General features: G+C 46.4%; 1 protein-coding gene across 1 annotated transcript in view; it reads right to left on the bottom strand.

The window, feature by feature from the left end:
- The window catches only part of SAMD14 (sterile alpha motif domain containing 14), an 11698-nt gene extending 54 nt beyond the window's left edge, over window positions 1-11644 (bottom strand). Inside the window, exons 1-9 of the mRNA XM_036755113.1 lie at window positions 11593-11644; window positions 8059-8225; window positions 6170-6458; window positions 5066-5153; window positions 4785-4859; window positions 4512-4671; window positions 1693-1815; window positions 1287-1442; window positions 1-393 (exon numbers count right to left, since the gene is read on the bottom strand). The exon at window positions 1-393 is cut by the window's left edge and continues 54 nt beyond it. Coding sequence (XP_036611008.1) covers window positions 238-393; window positions 1287-1442; window positions 1693-1815; window positions 4512-4671; window positions 4785-4859; window positions 5066-5153; window positions 6170-6458; window positions 8059-8225; window positions 11593-11632 — 1254 coding nt within the window. The 5' untranslated portion in view covers window positions 11633-11644 and the 3' untranslated portion in view covers window positions 1-237. The remainder of the gene's footprint in view (window positions 394-1286; window positions 1443-1692; window positions 1816-4511; window positions 4672-4784; window positions 4860-5065; window positions 5154-6169; window positions 6459-8058; window positions 8226-11592) is intronic.
- Window positions 11645-15839: the final 4195 nt, after the last annotated feature.

The following is a 15839-nucleotide window of genomic DNA, read 5'->3' on the forward strand; positions in this document are numbered from 1 at the left end:
GGGTCCCTTCTTGGGGTTTGGACAGGGGTACTGGGAGGGGTGTGGATGGGAATGTGTGCCCCTATGGAGTGGGACTTTGGGGCTGGTCCAAGCTTTCATGCCTCCATTCCCCCTTTCTTCCAGAGGTTCTGTGATTCCTCCTCCCTCCCCCTGGGCTGGGGGAAGTAGAGTGTGAGGGGTCCCCTGCCCCAGCAGGCAGGGAGTCATGCATGGTCTGTGCTCCTAGCCTGGGAGCCTTTAGCTTTTTCGAGCCTCAGCCTCTTTGCGCTTCTGTTTCTCCCGCTGCCGTTCAGCCTTCTCCTGAGCCTTTCTCTCCTTCTCAGCTGCTGCTACCAATTCTTTTAGCTTCCGTTTCACCAGTGCCCGGTCATGGGAGTTGCTGAGCCCCAAGCTCTAGGAAATTCAGGGAAAGTATGCATTTGAGGGGCAGCAAAGATTTTTAGCCATCCCCTTACCTGGCAGCTTGGCCCACTGATACTCTTTTAAGGGGGAATAAGGAAGAACTTCAACTTTCCTCAATCTTATGCCTTCTCTGAAGTATAACCTGTGCCCACCTTGATGCAGCTCAATTCTCTTTCTGCCCACCGGAACTTTGGTGAGAGATCACCACTCTGGCTATAGAAATTCAGAGAGAGGATAGGAAAGGACTTGTATATAATATTTTTGGTCCCACTCTACCCACAAATACTATCAACTCCCCTTGGCATTTCCTGGCCCACCTACCAACAGCAGATCTCAAAGTCCTTTCCATCATCCCCATCCTGGGGAGTAAAAGCATGTAGAGTCCTGTCCCTCCCATGCAATTGGGTGGAAATTTTAAAGCACAAGTTAAAAAAAACTCCTTGGGCAGAGATCATAGGTCAATATATGCCATTCTTCCCCCCAACTCACCATTTCCTCCTGCCTCCAACCTGAGAATGGAGGCTCAGGCCAGAGCTATCCAGGACTTTGTGGATAACTGACCCAGAGGAAGGACCTTAACTGGAGGCCAAGGCTCAGACCTCTGCCTAGGATCTATCCTACCTTGCTCAGGACCAACTAGATAGTTAAGTGGGAAGACTCTCCTTATCCCAACTAGTCCCCAGCCTTCAGAGACTCCTCAGTGCCAAATTGGGCCTTGGAACCCTTCCCTTTCCCCATAGGGAAGAGTACAAATGGAATGAGGAGAGATGAGAGTCTCAGACTAAAGACCTCCACTGGAGGTTCAGTCAATCCAGGACCTAAGCTGGGGCCACAGGTCTTGAAGCTCCAAGCCCACCCACACAGGGATACCTCCTCTCTCAAACCTTCAATTTCCCCCCATCCAGTTGCAACAGCTGCTGTCCATCCACTTGTCTAGCTGCAAACTCAGCAGTGTACTGATCCAAGTTGAGACTCTCTAGCCACTGGCCCACTTGTTGACTAGTCCAGTGGTTGGCAGTTGGAAGTGGCTCATCTAGAAACTGGGTAGTGGGGAAGGAGAAAGAAAATGAGGGAAGGGGTATGATTCCACCATGGCCTTTTTGCCCATCCAAATTTTGTACCAGAGACTCTTGGGGTGGGAATGGGGTAATAATCTTCAGGTCACAGGTTAGGCCATAATACCTCCTCGGTTTAGAAGCCATGTTCAGGACCATGGACAGCTCCCACCTAGAAATGGGGCCTCCACACCCTCTGCCTCCACCATGCCCTGGGCCCATGACTAGAACTCACCTCATCAGAGGACTGGGATAGCGTGTGGTAAGGGTAGGAGCACTTGGGGTCTGGTCGGGAGCTGCTCAGTATCTTAGGGCTGCTGCTGGGGGGTGTGGAGTCGTCGTCACTCAGGGTGGATTCCTGAGGGGGGAATGTCCGGGGAGGGAACTCACATTGGTGCCTGCAGGTTTCCCTGCATTACTCTCATCTGCCCTTCAGAGGACTTCACTCCTTCTGGGCCTGAAAATCCTGGGCTGAAGAATTTTTTTTGAGGTGTGTGTCAGGGGGAAAGGGAGACAGGAATGAAAGTAAGTACAAGAAAGAATGGGGATAGAAATATAAGACATGGTCTCCATTATCCAGTAGCTTGTGATCTGTTGGGGGAGATATAATACTAGTAATGCTGCTGCTGCTGCTGTCAATAGATACTGACATTTGTAGAGTCTTTAAGGTCAGAGGCAACATGCTACAGTGGACATAAAGAAGTAGGTTCAAGTCTCAACTCATGACCCTGGGCAAATTATTTAGCCTCTCAGTGCTCTAAAGAGCTCTCTTGAGATGACAGACAAGGCTAGTAGCAAGAGTTTCCTATGCAAATGAAACCTCAGGTTTGGACCCTCTCAAGGTTTATAAAATAGGTAAATTGTCTCATTTGATGTGGAAAGATGTTATAAATGGGCATGGGGGAATGCTATAGCACAGCAGCGAAGAGAGTACTGTGGACTTGGGACAGTGAGGGTATAGTAAGGCTTCTTGCAATAGGTGGTAGTAAAATTGGACTCTCACATACAGGGGTTGATCTTTAGAGATCCCCAATGAACTTGGAGGATGTTGAGCCTTTGTTTGGAGTTTTAGTTGCATATCCCTAAAAAGAGGGTTGGTATACTCATTTGAGCCATCCTCAATTCAGTGTGGATACATTGATAATCAGTTGGTTGACTTAGATTTTCATAGAAGGAACCATTCATTGGTTTTGTTGTTGTTCAGTTGTTTGAGGCATGTCTGACCCTTCATGACCCCATTTAGGATTTTCTTGGCAAAGATACTGGAATGGTTTGCCATTTTCTTCTCCAGTTCATTTTATAGATGAGGAAATTGAAGGAAACAGGGTTAATTGACTTGCCCAGGGTCACACAGCTAGTAAGTGTCCGAGGCTGTATTTGAACTTAGGTCTTCCTGACTCCAAGCCAGGCCCTCTATCCACTAGCTGCCCTCAATGTTTTCTACTGACCTATAAAAGAGGACCTTCTTCAAAAACTCAGCTCTCTTTGACCCTTTTCTTTTTCCAGAAAGGTCAGCAAAGCTAAGATCAGACTTATGCTTGGGGAGTGGGGGGTGGTGGAATGGTCATAGGGTCATTGATCTAGTGCTTGAAGAGATCTCAGGAGACATCTACTCACTTTACAGATGGGAGAATAGAAGCCCTGGAAGATTATGGCTTTCTCAAGGTCACCCAAGTAGTGTCAGAAGGAGGATTTGAATCCAGGTTCTCTGTCTCCAGAGCTAGTGCTCCATTTTGTCATACTACCCAAACCACTAATGTCCACCTTGGGACAGAGGCATGTAGAAATTACATTATGTTCTTGCCCATGAGATCAAGAGAAGAGTTCCTAGAAACAAATTCCTGGCCCCAGCCTTGCAAAGGTGGAGGCAGAACATCTCAGTCCAAGATGGCAGCTATGGAGGATAATTATGTGATCTGTGAAGAAAGTTGCTGAAACCCAACATCATAGAGAGAGAAGGGGAGATTTGGGGGGAGTGAAACCAACCTTTCTACCAAGGGAAGGGAGAGCTCCTGGGCCCTGACAGTACATTGGAAATAGAAGAAAATCCTAGAATACAGCCTTCTAGAAAGAAGAGGAGGTCCTGAGCACCTCCATCACTTGGGATTGCATGACCCACAAACCCAAATTTGAGTTCAGGGATCTAACCTTCTAGAGAGAGAAGGGGACCTAGCAGAAGATCTAACTACTCTGTAGTTGGATGTAGCAGCGTGGGACTAAGTTGTGATATGGGAGAGGAAAAGACATAGTGTTTGCCCTCTACTATTAACTTAGTTGCTTGTACAGTGCAGATCCAAATAGAAAGTTGTCTCTTGGAATGCAACTCCAAATACTTTTTCTTTGAGTTGGAGAGAAATGAGAAATCCAAACCCTCAGGCTGGTGCCATAGAATTAGATGCCTGTATGAATATCTAGAAAAGTAAGACTCCCCACAATGTTATGATGCTAAGTATATGTCCCTTTGGGGGAGCCCAAACCCTCAAGGAGTACCATAATTCCAGATGGGTCTTTGAAATTAAAGTGGGACCTACAAGAATATTAGATTTCCTGAGTGGGGATGCCATATGTCTAGGGGACTGTATTGAGCTGTGGAGAAGGTGGAGTTCACTGCTGAATGAGAAGAATTGTATTGATGATCGTTTATGGGTTACTCTGAGTCCTTTATGTGCTTTATGCCTTGGTGGGTTTTTTTCCTTGTACTTTTTGTGGAGTAAAATAAAAGCTGTCCTATGCCAGAAATATGCATTGTTACCTTGAGTACCTGAATAAGAATTGTGAAGAGTTCGACATGAACCATAGGTGAGCTCTATTCTGAGATTTCCCAGAGGCAACTCTGGTTGGAGGTAACATGAGCCTAAAAAATATGATTTGAAAGGACAGCCACAAAATTGGACCCAGTCTGTGGAAACTCAGAGCTTTGGGGTAATGGGTTACAAAAAAAAGAGACAATCAAGTGGAGAACATAGAAACTTTGAAGGTGGGGAGGTGGGGGGATCTTTAGGCACAAAGGAAAGTCCTAAGGGCATTAAGAGTGCCAAGGACAGCCATGCTAACCTGAGAAGCTGACTTCTTGGGACTGAAGCCTTCATGCTTGGGGGAGCAGGCTGGGGAAGCAGTGCTCCCAGAAGAAGCAGAACCTTTGCTGCTGTCTGTGAACCAGGAGAAGGGCAGGAACGGGGAGCCACCTGTTCGGCCAGAGCCTTCCACCGACTCCCTGTGGAGAAACAATGCCAAACAGAGAGTTCTAGGTTGGTGCAAAAGGCATGGGTTTTGTGGCACCAGAGAGAGCCCTGGCAGACCAGTAATACCAGCTGGGTATTGGGTTACCTGCTGCCCATGGACAGTCGATTACTCCCTTTCTCCTTCCTGCTCTTTCCTGTTGATGCCCTGCGCAGGGTAACCCTGTGAGAAGAGTCAAGGAAAATGTAGCTGATATGCTTTTGGCCAAGGTGATACCTGGGCACCTTGGGACTGGGAATAAGAAACCCACACATGTCGGCATTGAACCCTCAGAAGTTTGTGTCCCTTCATTCCCTTCATAATCTGTCCCCCCCAAGACTGACAATAGCCTGTCAGTCTACCCTCAGATCCCTGGGAAACCCCCTTACCCCAGATCCAAAAATTTTCGACGAGTCTTCTTGTCCAGGCCAGTAGTGGGACTGGCAGGTTCAGAGGGGCTGGCATCTCGGCTGTCATCTTTGGAGATTAGAGAAAAAAGAATCCAAGGGAATGGGTATAGCTTTTCCCACAAAATTTACACACCTCCAGAGTTTAACTCCTATCCCACATCCTCCCTACCAGATTCACTGGAGGCAGAACCGTGTCTCATCTGAATTTTATATATTTTCATTTTCTACTTTATCATAGGAAGGGATCTTAGAGACCATCAAGTTTGTTTTACAAATTAAGAAACTGAGACCCAGAGAGTGATTGCCTAAAGACACACAACTAGCAAATAACAGAACAAAATTCTTCTGGCCCCAAATCCAGTGTGCTTTCATCAGTACCTAGTACAGTTCTCTGCATGTAGTAGGTTCTTAATCAATGTTTGAATGAAAAACAAATGGATGAATGGATGGATGGATGGGTGGATAGATGGGTGGATGAGTGGATGGGTGGATGGATGGATGGATGGATGGATGGATGGATGGATAGGTGGGTGGTTGGATGGATGGATGGGTGTGTGGGTGGATGAACTTTCTTCACTGTCCTTTCCCACTGCCTGAGGGTGGGCTGGCATCAACTGAATGGGGTTCCGAGACCCCATTGCTAAATTCATTGTGAGCATTTAGGACTTGGAAATCAGCAAATGTTACAAATTAGGGTTTGATTTGTTGTTTTAATTGTCTAGTCTTAGGAACGTTTGGGAGAAAATGTTATTAATGCAGATTAAACTTGTGTGTCCTACAGCTATTTGTTAAAACATTGACCAGCACACCCCTGCTACTATCCTATACATAACAATGCAGTTCTGACCTAAGCTAGGAAATGCCTATGGACAGAAAGGAAGTTCCTTATCTTGTGGTCCCTGCCATGACTGGAGGGACTCATGAGGGCAGAGGAGGACAAGGGAAGGGGGAAGGAGAGTTATCTTTGGCTTGCAGTACCGAGGAGTGGCCAGTAGGGCCCACTGTGGGACAGGTAGAAAGGTTCCCACCCAGCCCGGCGGGTCATCTACACCAGTTACTCAACTGAGGGTAGTACGTTCTCACCTTCGCTATGCGGCTCCGCGCGGTGGTGCCTTCGCACAAAGCTGGGGGAGCTGTCAGAGCTGGGCGCTGAGCGTGGGGGCGACGAGGAGGCAGCAGCGAGAGCCTCGTGGGAGGCCGCATTGTGTAGGGGCCGGTAGCGGGTGCGGGGTGAGGGCGGTGGTTCGTCTTCGTCCAGGCTCTGCCGTAACCCTGGGGGCTCCAGGGTGAAGGGCCCCCCGGGGGGAGACCCCGGGCCGGAGTGAAGCGGCGAGCGCAGCCGGTGGAGGGGGCTCCCACAGCCATCCGTTACCTGTCGGTCCCGGAATGATTAGCTGGGAGCCTAGGATTCCTGGGTCCTTAGGGTGGGGTGGTGGCCAGGAAGCGAAAAAAGGGCTGCAAACCCTGCAGTCTGGGTCCATTTACACCCCATAGACTAGAAGTCAAGAACTGGGACAGTTAATCCCTCCCTCTGTTCCCTGGAAGTGGAGAAGGGCCTATATGAGATCTCAGCTCCCGGCTCAAGGCTATGGGGCTCGATCCCCAGTGTCCCCTGAGCGGGGTTAGGAGGCATTAGCCAATAGGTTGAGAGAATTGACACTGGGGTCCCAGGGCCATGTATGTCTTGTTACCTATGAAGGAAAGGCCAAGCCCCTGTCATTAAGACCCTCCACAATTATCCATGATTCTGCCATTCTAGCCTCATACTGCTGCCCTCCAGGTGCTAGATCTTTTCTCCAGCTGCTTCCCTCGAGTGTGTCCCCTGAATTCGACCTCCAAACCCTTCTTCACACTGTCATTTCCTGGCAGGCCCTCCTCTCTCTTTGGTGAATTCTGGTTGTTTTTTGTTTTGTTTTGTTTTGTTCTTGGACTGGATCTATGATTTCATCAGTGTAAGGAAATCCCTGTAGATCCGAACTCATTAGTAACTTGTAGTTTTAGAGGGGTGCTTAGGAAGGGGTTAAGTCCCATGCACAGGGTCCCATAGATAATACTATGTTACAGACAGGATTTGAATCTAGGCCTCATAGACTATCCTACAGAGGAAAGAATACTAGCTCTGGAGTCAGAGGATGTGGATTCAAATCCCTCTGATGTTTATTACTTGAATGATCTGAGCAAAATAATTCCCATAACCACCCTGGACCTCAGTTTCCTCATGCATAAAATGAGGGGCTTGAATTAGATGACTCTTAGGTCCCCTCCAGCTTTAGAGCTATGATCCTTGTGATCCTCAGCAGTATGCTTTGCTGCCTATTCTAGAGTTTAAAGTTGAATTCTTAGCTGTCTTTTCTTTTCCTACCTATCTCTTTAATATACATATATAATATATACACACATACATATATATCTATAATTTTTCCCATTACATGTAAAAACAATTTTAACATGCTTTTTAAAATTTGAGTTCCAAATTCTTTCTGTTCTTTCCCTCCACCCCATCCTTAAGGAGGAAAACAATTTGATATGGATTATCCTTCTTATCTCTGAAAGTTCAACTCAAATGCCACCTCCTCCAAGAAGGCTTCCCTGATCATCCTCTACAGGACTTTACCCACTCTGAACACACTTTGATTTGTAACTTAAATATACTTACATGATACCATGTAATATAGTTCTCTGTATGGGTGACTCATCCCTCTATTAGACTATAAACTCTTTGAAGGCAAGGACTATGTCTTATTTCAATTTTGTATCCTCTCCAATTCTCGGCACAACGTTCTGCATGCAGGTATTTTTAAAGCACCTACTATGTACTAAGCACTTTGCTGGGCACTAGTGATACAGAGACCAAAATGAAACAGTTCCTGTGATCAAAGAGCTTATGTACTAGTCAAGGAATACATACATATTAGTACACATTTGTTGTATTCTAACATATTTGTTTGTGGAGGGGGAAAAGCAGCTCTGACCTTGACCCCTGGCCCTTCTGGGCCATCGCCCTCTTCAGCTGAGCTGGCACTGTCCCGTAGCCGAGAGCGAGATGGCCGGTGGCGCCTGCCCTTGGCCAGCAACTGGGCCCGGGCCTTATGGAGGCTGCTGTCCAGTCTGACTGTCTCTGGGATCACTGAGTCCAGGTCTGTGTCATAGACAGAGTAAGACAGACATTGGAGCGTCAAGGCCAGAGACATGGACGTAGCCGACACAGGTTGACAAAAAGGCATTGAGAGATGAAGACCAAAACAGACAGAGCAGAGCTGTTATCGGGTCAGTAGGGATTGTGCCATGTCAATGAACAGCCAGAAACAGATGGAGACAGTACACTCGCACCCAGAATTCTCTGTCACCTGGATTCTGTTGACTCTAGACTGAGCCCCATCTGCCTTGGCTACAGCTGTTTACACTGTTTCCTCAGGTACAGTAGGAAGGGATCTTTTTTCCTCCCACCAAAAAAAAATTTTTTTTGAAAGTTTTGCTCTTTACAGATGAATCTGTATACAGCCTTTTGCTTATAGCCCCACTTAGCACCTATGGACTTTCAAGTCATGTGACATGTTTCTCCTTGTCTCTTACATCTCTACCCTCAGCAGTCTGTGATAGAGTATTCATACTCCTTTTAATGACTCCATTCCTCCATAGAGCCCTCTCCCTAGAGAGATAGCACCTGCTTACGTATACATCAGAGGAGTGAGCACCCTATCGGGACATGGGCTACCTGAGAAGTACCTTCCAGCTCTGAGATTCTGATTTTAATTCATCCATGATCCATGCAGGAGAAACCAGGCCCCAGGAGCCTGCTCTCAGCAATCTCTGCCTCTGTACCTATGGACACAGGTATGCGTACACATTCAGATTACTCTCAGGACCCCAAAGGCTTTCAACTCAGAGGAGCCTAGGGGATAGCATCCCCGGCTTGGAATCAGGAAGAACTGGATTTGAAACTCCCTAAGCCTCAGTTTCCTCATATGTAAAATTAGAGAGCTGGATTCCACAACCTCTAAGGTCCTGTCCAGTGCTAAATCTATGACCCTTTGAACTGGCATCTTACGGCTACCCATCCCTTTCTCTCTGACTCTTCCCGAATCCCCAGTGCCTCTCAGAGCTAGCAGCTGAGCTGGGTAGCCTAGCAAAGCTGCCCCTGCTTGTTAGTATGATTGTATTATTTCTGTTGCTATTGTGTTTTGTTGTTAATTATTTTTTCATAAAATAAGAGATGACACTGATAGTAATAATAAGTAATATCTTCTTATAAAAATGTGAGAAAAACCAGATAGCTACTAAATTACTGAAATCCTAAATTACTTAACAGGTAGAAACAACAATACTGGCTAACACATATGGGGCATTATGAGTTACAGAGCTGTAGGGCTTCAGCTCCAGGTCATCGGGTCAAAGATTTAGAGCTGAAAAATCACCTGGTCCAGTCCCATCATTTTATAAATAGGGAAATTGATATTCAGAATAATGAAATGTGCAAGGGAGATTCAGATCTAGTTCTTCTTGGCTCCAGATCCAGAGATCTAACCCTAACTCCAGCAGATAGAAGTTCCAGTTAGCAGCGGGTGGGGGTGGGGAGGGGTGAGTCTTCAAAGGCTGTCATGACTGCTGCCCCACCCCCCACCCTGCCACTTCCAACCCTTGGTAACCATCAAGAAGGGGAAAGAGGCATCATGGAGAACCCCTAGCCCAATTAGTGAGGACAGCTCCTCTGCCTACCTAGTAGTTCTGTTTCTGCAAAGGAGATATAAAGCAACAGCTCTTCAGAGAAAGGCAGCCCCAGGCAGTGTAAGCTCATGAATATTGAGAGAGAGAGAGAGAGAGAGAGAGAGAGAGAGAGAGAGACAGACTAAGAGGGAGAGAGAGAGGGAGAGTGAGACTGAGAGAGAGAAGAGGACAGAGAGGGTTGGGCTCAGCTGCCTGAGTAGGTCAAAGAGTGATGGTAATGGAGATGTGGAAGCAGAGAAACTCTGGGTGTTGAAAGAGAGAGACTAAGTAGGGCCTGGGAGAGAGGGAGACCAAAGCAGAGAGAGCTTAAGAATTAGAACTACAGTGGCAGAGACAGAAGAAGACAGAGATGGAGAAAAATACAGAGATGACTACTTTCCCTTTTACTCACATACACTCTTCCATCCTACTAGGAAGAGTAAGGGCCCAAGGATTCCTTTCTCTGACTTTTCCCTGGGTACAGGAGCAGCAATTCCAGCCATTTGATTTTTCAGAAAAGATGAATGAGGAAGGAAGGAAGAAAGGAAGGAAAGAAGGAAGGAAGATAGGAAGGAAGGAAGGAAGGAAGGAAGGAAGGAAGGAAGGAAGGAAGGAAGGAAGAAAAGAAGGAAGAAAAGAAGGAAGGAAGAAAGGAATTAAGGAAGGAAGGGAGGGAGGGAGGGAGAGGAGAACCTAGAGATGTGGAGATGGGATGACATTGGGAAGGAACAAGAGAGATCATAGACCCTGTGATTGGGAAGAGGAAAGGACCTTGGAGATCATCTAGTCCAACTCTTTCGTTTTACAGAGAAGGAAACTGAGAACCAAAGAGAAGTGAATTACCCAAGGTCACATAAATACTAAGTACCAGAATGGGGAAAGAGAGAAGGAAATCCTGTAGGGGAAGAGAGGTAACTAATGAGAAGTCTGTGGAAGGGATTCTGGTGGGTAAGCTCAAATGAGATCCTTGTAAAGTGCTTAGCCCACAGTACCTGGCACTAGTAATCTCGATAGACATGCTTATTCCTGCCCGCCACCCTAAGTATAGTGCATGTTAGCATGTATCTGAGAATAAGTAAAAATGTGTATGTATACATAAAACAAATCCTAGGCACACATATGTAGACACTTAAGTACATCCCTGTGCCGAGCCCTTCAGATCTTTTTCTAATGTCCAGGCAACAGACTCATTCATCTTCAGGTACCAGGTGGACATGATGGTCTTGGAAGTACCTTCCAGCTCTGAGATTCTAATTTTAATTCATCCATGATTCATGCAGGAGAAACCCAGGCCCCAGGAGCCTGCTCGCAGCAGTCTCTGCCTCTCTCCTCTCCTACCCCCCACCTTTGCCTTTCTTCCTTTGAGCTTCTGAGTCCAGTGTGGGAACATCAGTTGCTGCCCCCAGTACATGCTGGGAGTGCTGCCCTGTGGGAACTCTCCCATCATTTGTCCCTTTCTCCAGACAATAAATATAGTGGCAAGTGGAGGTGGGATGAATGCACATATGTGGGTAGGCATGTTTGATGATAGACCTCAATGTGCATTAAGGAGGCTGTATGTCATATGGGTGGGAAATTATACTGAGGAAGCTCTGTGTATGGGGAAGGAGGCATGTGTCTGATGGGGTGTGGGGAAGAAAGATCTGACAATCATAGAGTTCAGAACCCCTGTGTACATTATGTACAGCCTAACTCTTGTCTCTATAATCCTCCAGGGTAAGGAGGGCAAGGAAAAAGGGTATTAGCCAGAGGTCAGTCCTGAGATTGTGGGAGTATGGGGAGATGGGTACCAGAGCACTTACCAAAAACCTCCTCGGTGTCTTGGAGCTTTGAGGAAGCCATGATGCAGGAAAGCTGGAGGGGAGGTGTTGGAGAGAGAGAAGCCAAGGGTGAGATGTTCTGTGTCCACCCACCCTAGGCCTATTGGTCCTTCTGGTCACTCCCTGCCACCCACCTGGAGCTCTGCCCCCAGCCCTTTTGAAGCAAGGACATCGGGATTCATGTCCTGGCTCACGGAAGAAGGGAACTAGTCTCAGATAGGGAGTAAGAACCCCAGACTTAAAGCTCAGGGAGTCAGGTTCAGGCTGATTTGCTGCGTTGTCTTAACACATGTCATTTAACTTGTCTGGGTCCTGATGACTTTAGTGGGGCTTTTCTTCACTGTACTGAAACTCATGAATTTCTAACTGGGCTGGTTCTCTATGGAGAATTTATGATGAAATTTGAAAGAGCATGGCACTGTGTGAGAAGGGATAGAGAGACTGGTATCTGCAATGAGGGGAGGGAGTGCCAATAACCAGAAGTCATGGATCCTATTAAGCGTCCTTAGCCTCTTCCTCCTCCTCACCATCATAATAGCTAACATTTATACAGCACTTTAAAATCTGCAAAGCACTATATGATACTGTCTCATTTGATACAACCACCTTAGGAGGTGGATACCATTATTATCACTCCCATTTTACATAAGGGGAAACTAAGGTTGACAGGTTAAGCGACTTGCCAAGGAGCACGCAGCTAATGAATGTCTAAGGCAGGATTTGATCTTCTTGATACCACGTCCAGTCCTCTATCTACTGTGCTGCCCAGCTGCTTCTAAATCCTTTACTAATCAAAGAATATAGAATGTCAGAGGAGAAAGGGACCTTCCAGGCTGTATAATGCAGCCCCTTTATTTTACTGATCAGGAACCTAAAGCTCAGAGAGAAGAAATGATTTGCCCAAGGATATTCAGTAAGTCAGTGGCCAAGCTGAGAGTAGAACCCAGGCTGGCTTGCATATTCATTCGTTTTCTCTTAAAAAATCTTTCTTTTTTCTTCCTTCCCTCCTTCCTGTCTTTCTTTCCTTCTTCCCTCCTTCTTTCCTCCTTCCTCCCTTCCATTCTTCCTTCCCTCCCTCCTTCCCTCTTTCTTTCTTTTCCTTCTTCTTCCTTTTCTCTCCCTTCCTTCCTTCCTTTCTTTCTTCTTTCCTTCCTTCCTGTCTTCCTTCCTTTCTTTCTTTCACTCTCTTTCTACATTTCTTTTTCTTTCTTTCTTCCTTCCTTTCTTCCTTCCTTTCTTTCTACGTTTCTTTTTCTTTCTTTCTGTCTTTCTTTCTTTCTCTCTCTTTCTCCCTTCCTTTCTTCCTTCCTTCCTTCCTTCCTTTCTTTCTTTCTTTCTCTCTTTCTTTCTCTTTTTCTGTTTTTTTGTCCATTGCCAAGATCCTAGCACAGTGCCAAGCACACAGTATACACTTAATGAGTGTTTGTGGAATCAAGTTTCTTCTATCTTTCTATTCTCTCTTCACAACCTGTCTTCCTCCCTCTCTACATTCTTCTTTCTGCTGAACAGCACTGCCTCTCTGTATGTGGTACAGCAAAAAAAAGGAAGAAAATACCTGTACAGAGTCACATAAACTTGGTCTCTGACTGTCCTTGGTATATTTTTAAACAGACACATAGTTACAGATAGAATCAGAAAGGCCAAAGAACACAACACCTATATGGCACCAAGACTGAGAATGGGCAGTATACAATATGTTTATCCGGGAGGGGTCATTTTTTTTACTGGATTTGGAAGAAAAGGACCTGGCTTCAAATCTTGACTCTTCCACTTACTACCTATGTGACTTTGGACAGGTCATTTAGCTTCACGGGCCTTGGTTTCCTCATCTGTAAAATGGAGGAGTTGAAGGTGCTGATCTCTAAGACTGCTTGGAGCACTCATCTATGAAACCTCCTCTTCTCTAGGAATCTAGGAAGGACTCCTGGAGGAGAGATTTCAGTCATAGTGAGAGAAATGACTAAGAGACAGGAAAAGTTGAGAATATCGCTGGTGATGGTGCAGGATGTATAGAGGCAAAAAAGACTAAACCAGGCAAATCAGAGCCATGCAATGAGGGGAGAAAGGAGGCACCTTGGGGCAACTCTAGGCATAGTGTGGCTGCTATGACCAAGAGGTTAGCTCAAAGCACTGCTAGCAGTGACAGCTCCCATTGCACATAGCAGTCAACCAAACGCTTTCTTCACAACATTCAACATTCAACATTTGCTTTACACTCAACAAAAAATTTTCCTTACAACATTTAACATGTGTCCACAAAGCAGAGACTGGACTTGAACACTTCCCCTAGAACTAGGCATGCACTCTCCAGGCTCTGAGCTGGGGAAACCAACGATTATCACAGCCATTGTGCAGGTGATAAAACTGAACCTCAGACAGATGTGGTGACACTAAGGCGCACAGGAGAGAAATGGTCCCAATGACTGGGTAAAAGCACCATGTTTTGGCTGGGTTAATGGGTAAAAACAGTCTCTTTCCACTAGGAACACATCCTAACTCTTACTCCCACCCATTGCTCTATCTGGTTCTAGTGTCCCTCTCTGTCTCTCTCTATCTCTCTGTCTCTCTGTCTGTCTCTGTTTCTCTGTCTCTCTGTCTCTCTCTCTCTGCTTGTCTTATCTCTCTCCCCTCTCTCTCTCTCCAGCTGAAATCCTTTCACATTGTCCTAGAGAGGGGGCTTCTGACTTCAGGGAGAGGGTAGGACACTTCCAGGGGCTGCAGAACCAGGACGAGGGGAAGAAACTTAATCATATTAGTTGAGAATGGGAGAGGCAGCAAAACCCTCCACAATTCTCTCTTCCTGACCCCTTACTCCAACAATTCATTCTATTCATTCTTCTAGCTGTCCCAGAAGTTGAGTTATTATTGTCCTTGGTCCAGGTGAGAGGGAGAGAATGCACCAAGTACTTTAACCCTCCACCTTACAGATCCCAGAGCTAGAGGGAGGACAGTCTCTCAAAGGGGCCACTCATTCTCTCCACAGACTCCATTCATCTAGTAGTGTTTTAATGTCATTGAATGCAGAACCCATATTATGACTTTCCTACCCACCCAGGAAGTGGGATTCTTGTCACACAATGAGATGTCCCGGCATGAAATCAGGGTGCCCCACACTTTCTATGGTAAGTGGGGAAGAGGCTACTGTATCCCTGAGGCCTCTTTTCTATGTTGGGCAGGGCTTTGTCTCCACCAACCTGACTTCCTATGCCCCATATCTCTTCCTCTAGCCTTGAACTTCTGCCAGAGTATGAAACCAATTTCTCTGACAAAGACAGAACCTGCCTCTCCTTCACCAAAGGCTTCCCAGAAAGTCTTCCAAGATGACCCCTCCTCCCTCCCACTGTCTTCACCAACATCCTAACATACTCTCAGACTAACCCTTTCCCACACATATTGGGAACTGGGTCTTCTCTCTATTTTCCTTGATTATATATTTGTAATCCTAACCCTCACCACTACCACCCCGCCTCTACTCCAGGTCAGACTTTGAAATCCAGGAGAGTAGAGACTTTGTCGACTCTTGACTGTCTTCCAAGCCATAAGTATGAGGTGGTGCCCCCTGCCATCTCTTAAAATAACCATCTTTGAGGAAGAAAATCTGCAGCAACAGCCTCATTGGAGACAGGAGGTTAGGAGAAGACCCCAGAAACCTGCCTGAGTCACAAGCCCTCCAGCCTGAATGCTGCTCCCCTCCATCCCCAATGACTCTTCCTATTTGGCTACTACTCCCAAAGGGATTTTTCCTCCTCATTAATTTTCTTGTGGAAGAGTGTGATGATGAAGCATAGCCCATGTCTCTATAGCATTGAAGAATTATAGACCCTCTATAATGGAAGGAGTGCAAGTATCAGTATTCTAATTTTACAGATGAAGAAACAGACTCAGAGAAGTTCATGATTTGCCCATGATCACACAGCTGGCAAGAGTCAGAAGCAGGATCTGAACCCAAGAATTCTGAGCAAATTCACTGCTCTGTCTGCTAAGCCATGCTAAAATGGAGAGGACCAAAGGAAAGTTCTCAAGGTCACACAGTGAGGAAGTTTCCAAGCAAGATGAGTTCAGGTATTTTAACTCTAAGCCCCCAGGTTCTTACCACACAGTACTGCCTCTCCGAGAAGGCCCTTTAAGGCCTCCCTCCTCCTTCCCCACCCCCCCACCCCCGTCATCCTCCTGATGCCCCTTGAGGCAGATCCTCCCCATCTTCCTCAACTAAGTCCCAGAGAACTGGA

This window comes from Trichosurus vulpecula, chromosome 4, assembly GCF_011100635.1.
Source record: "Trichosurus vulpecula isolate mTriVul1 chromosome 4, mTriVul1.pri, whole genome shotgun sequence".
NCBI lineage: Eukaryota > Metazoa > Chordata > Mammalia > Diprotodontia > Phalangeridae > Trichosurus > Trichosurus vulpecula.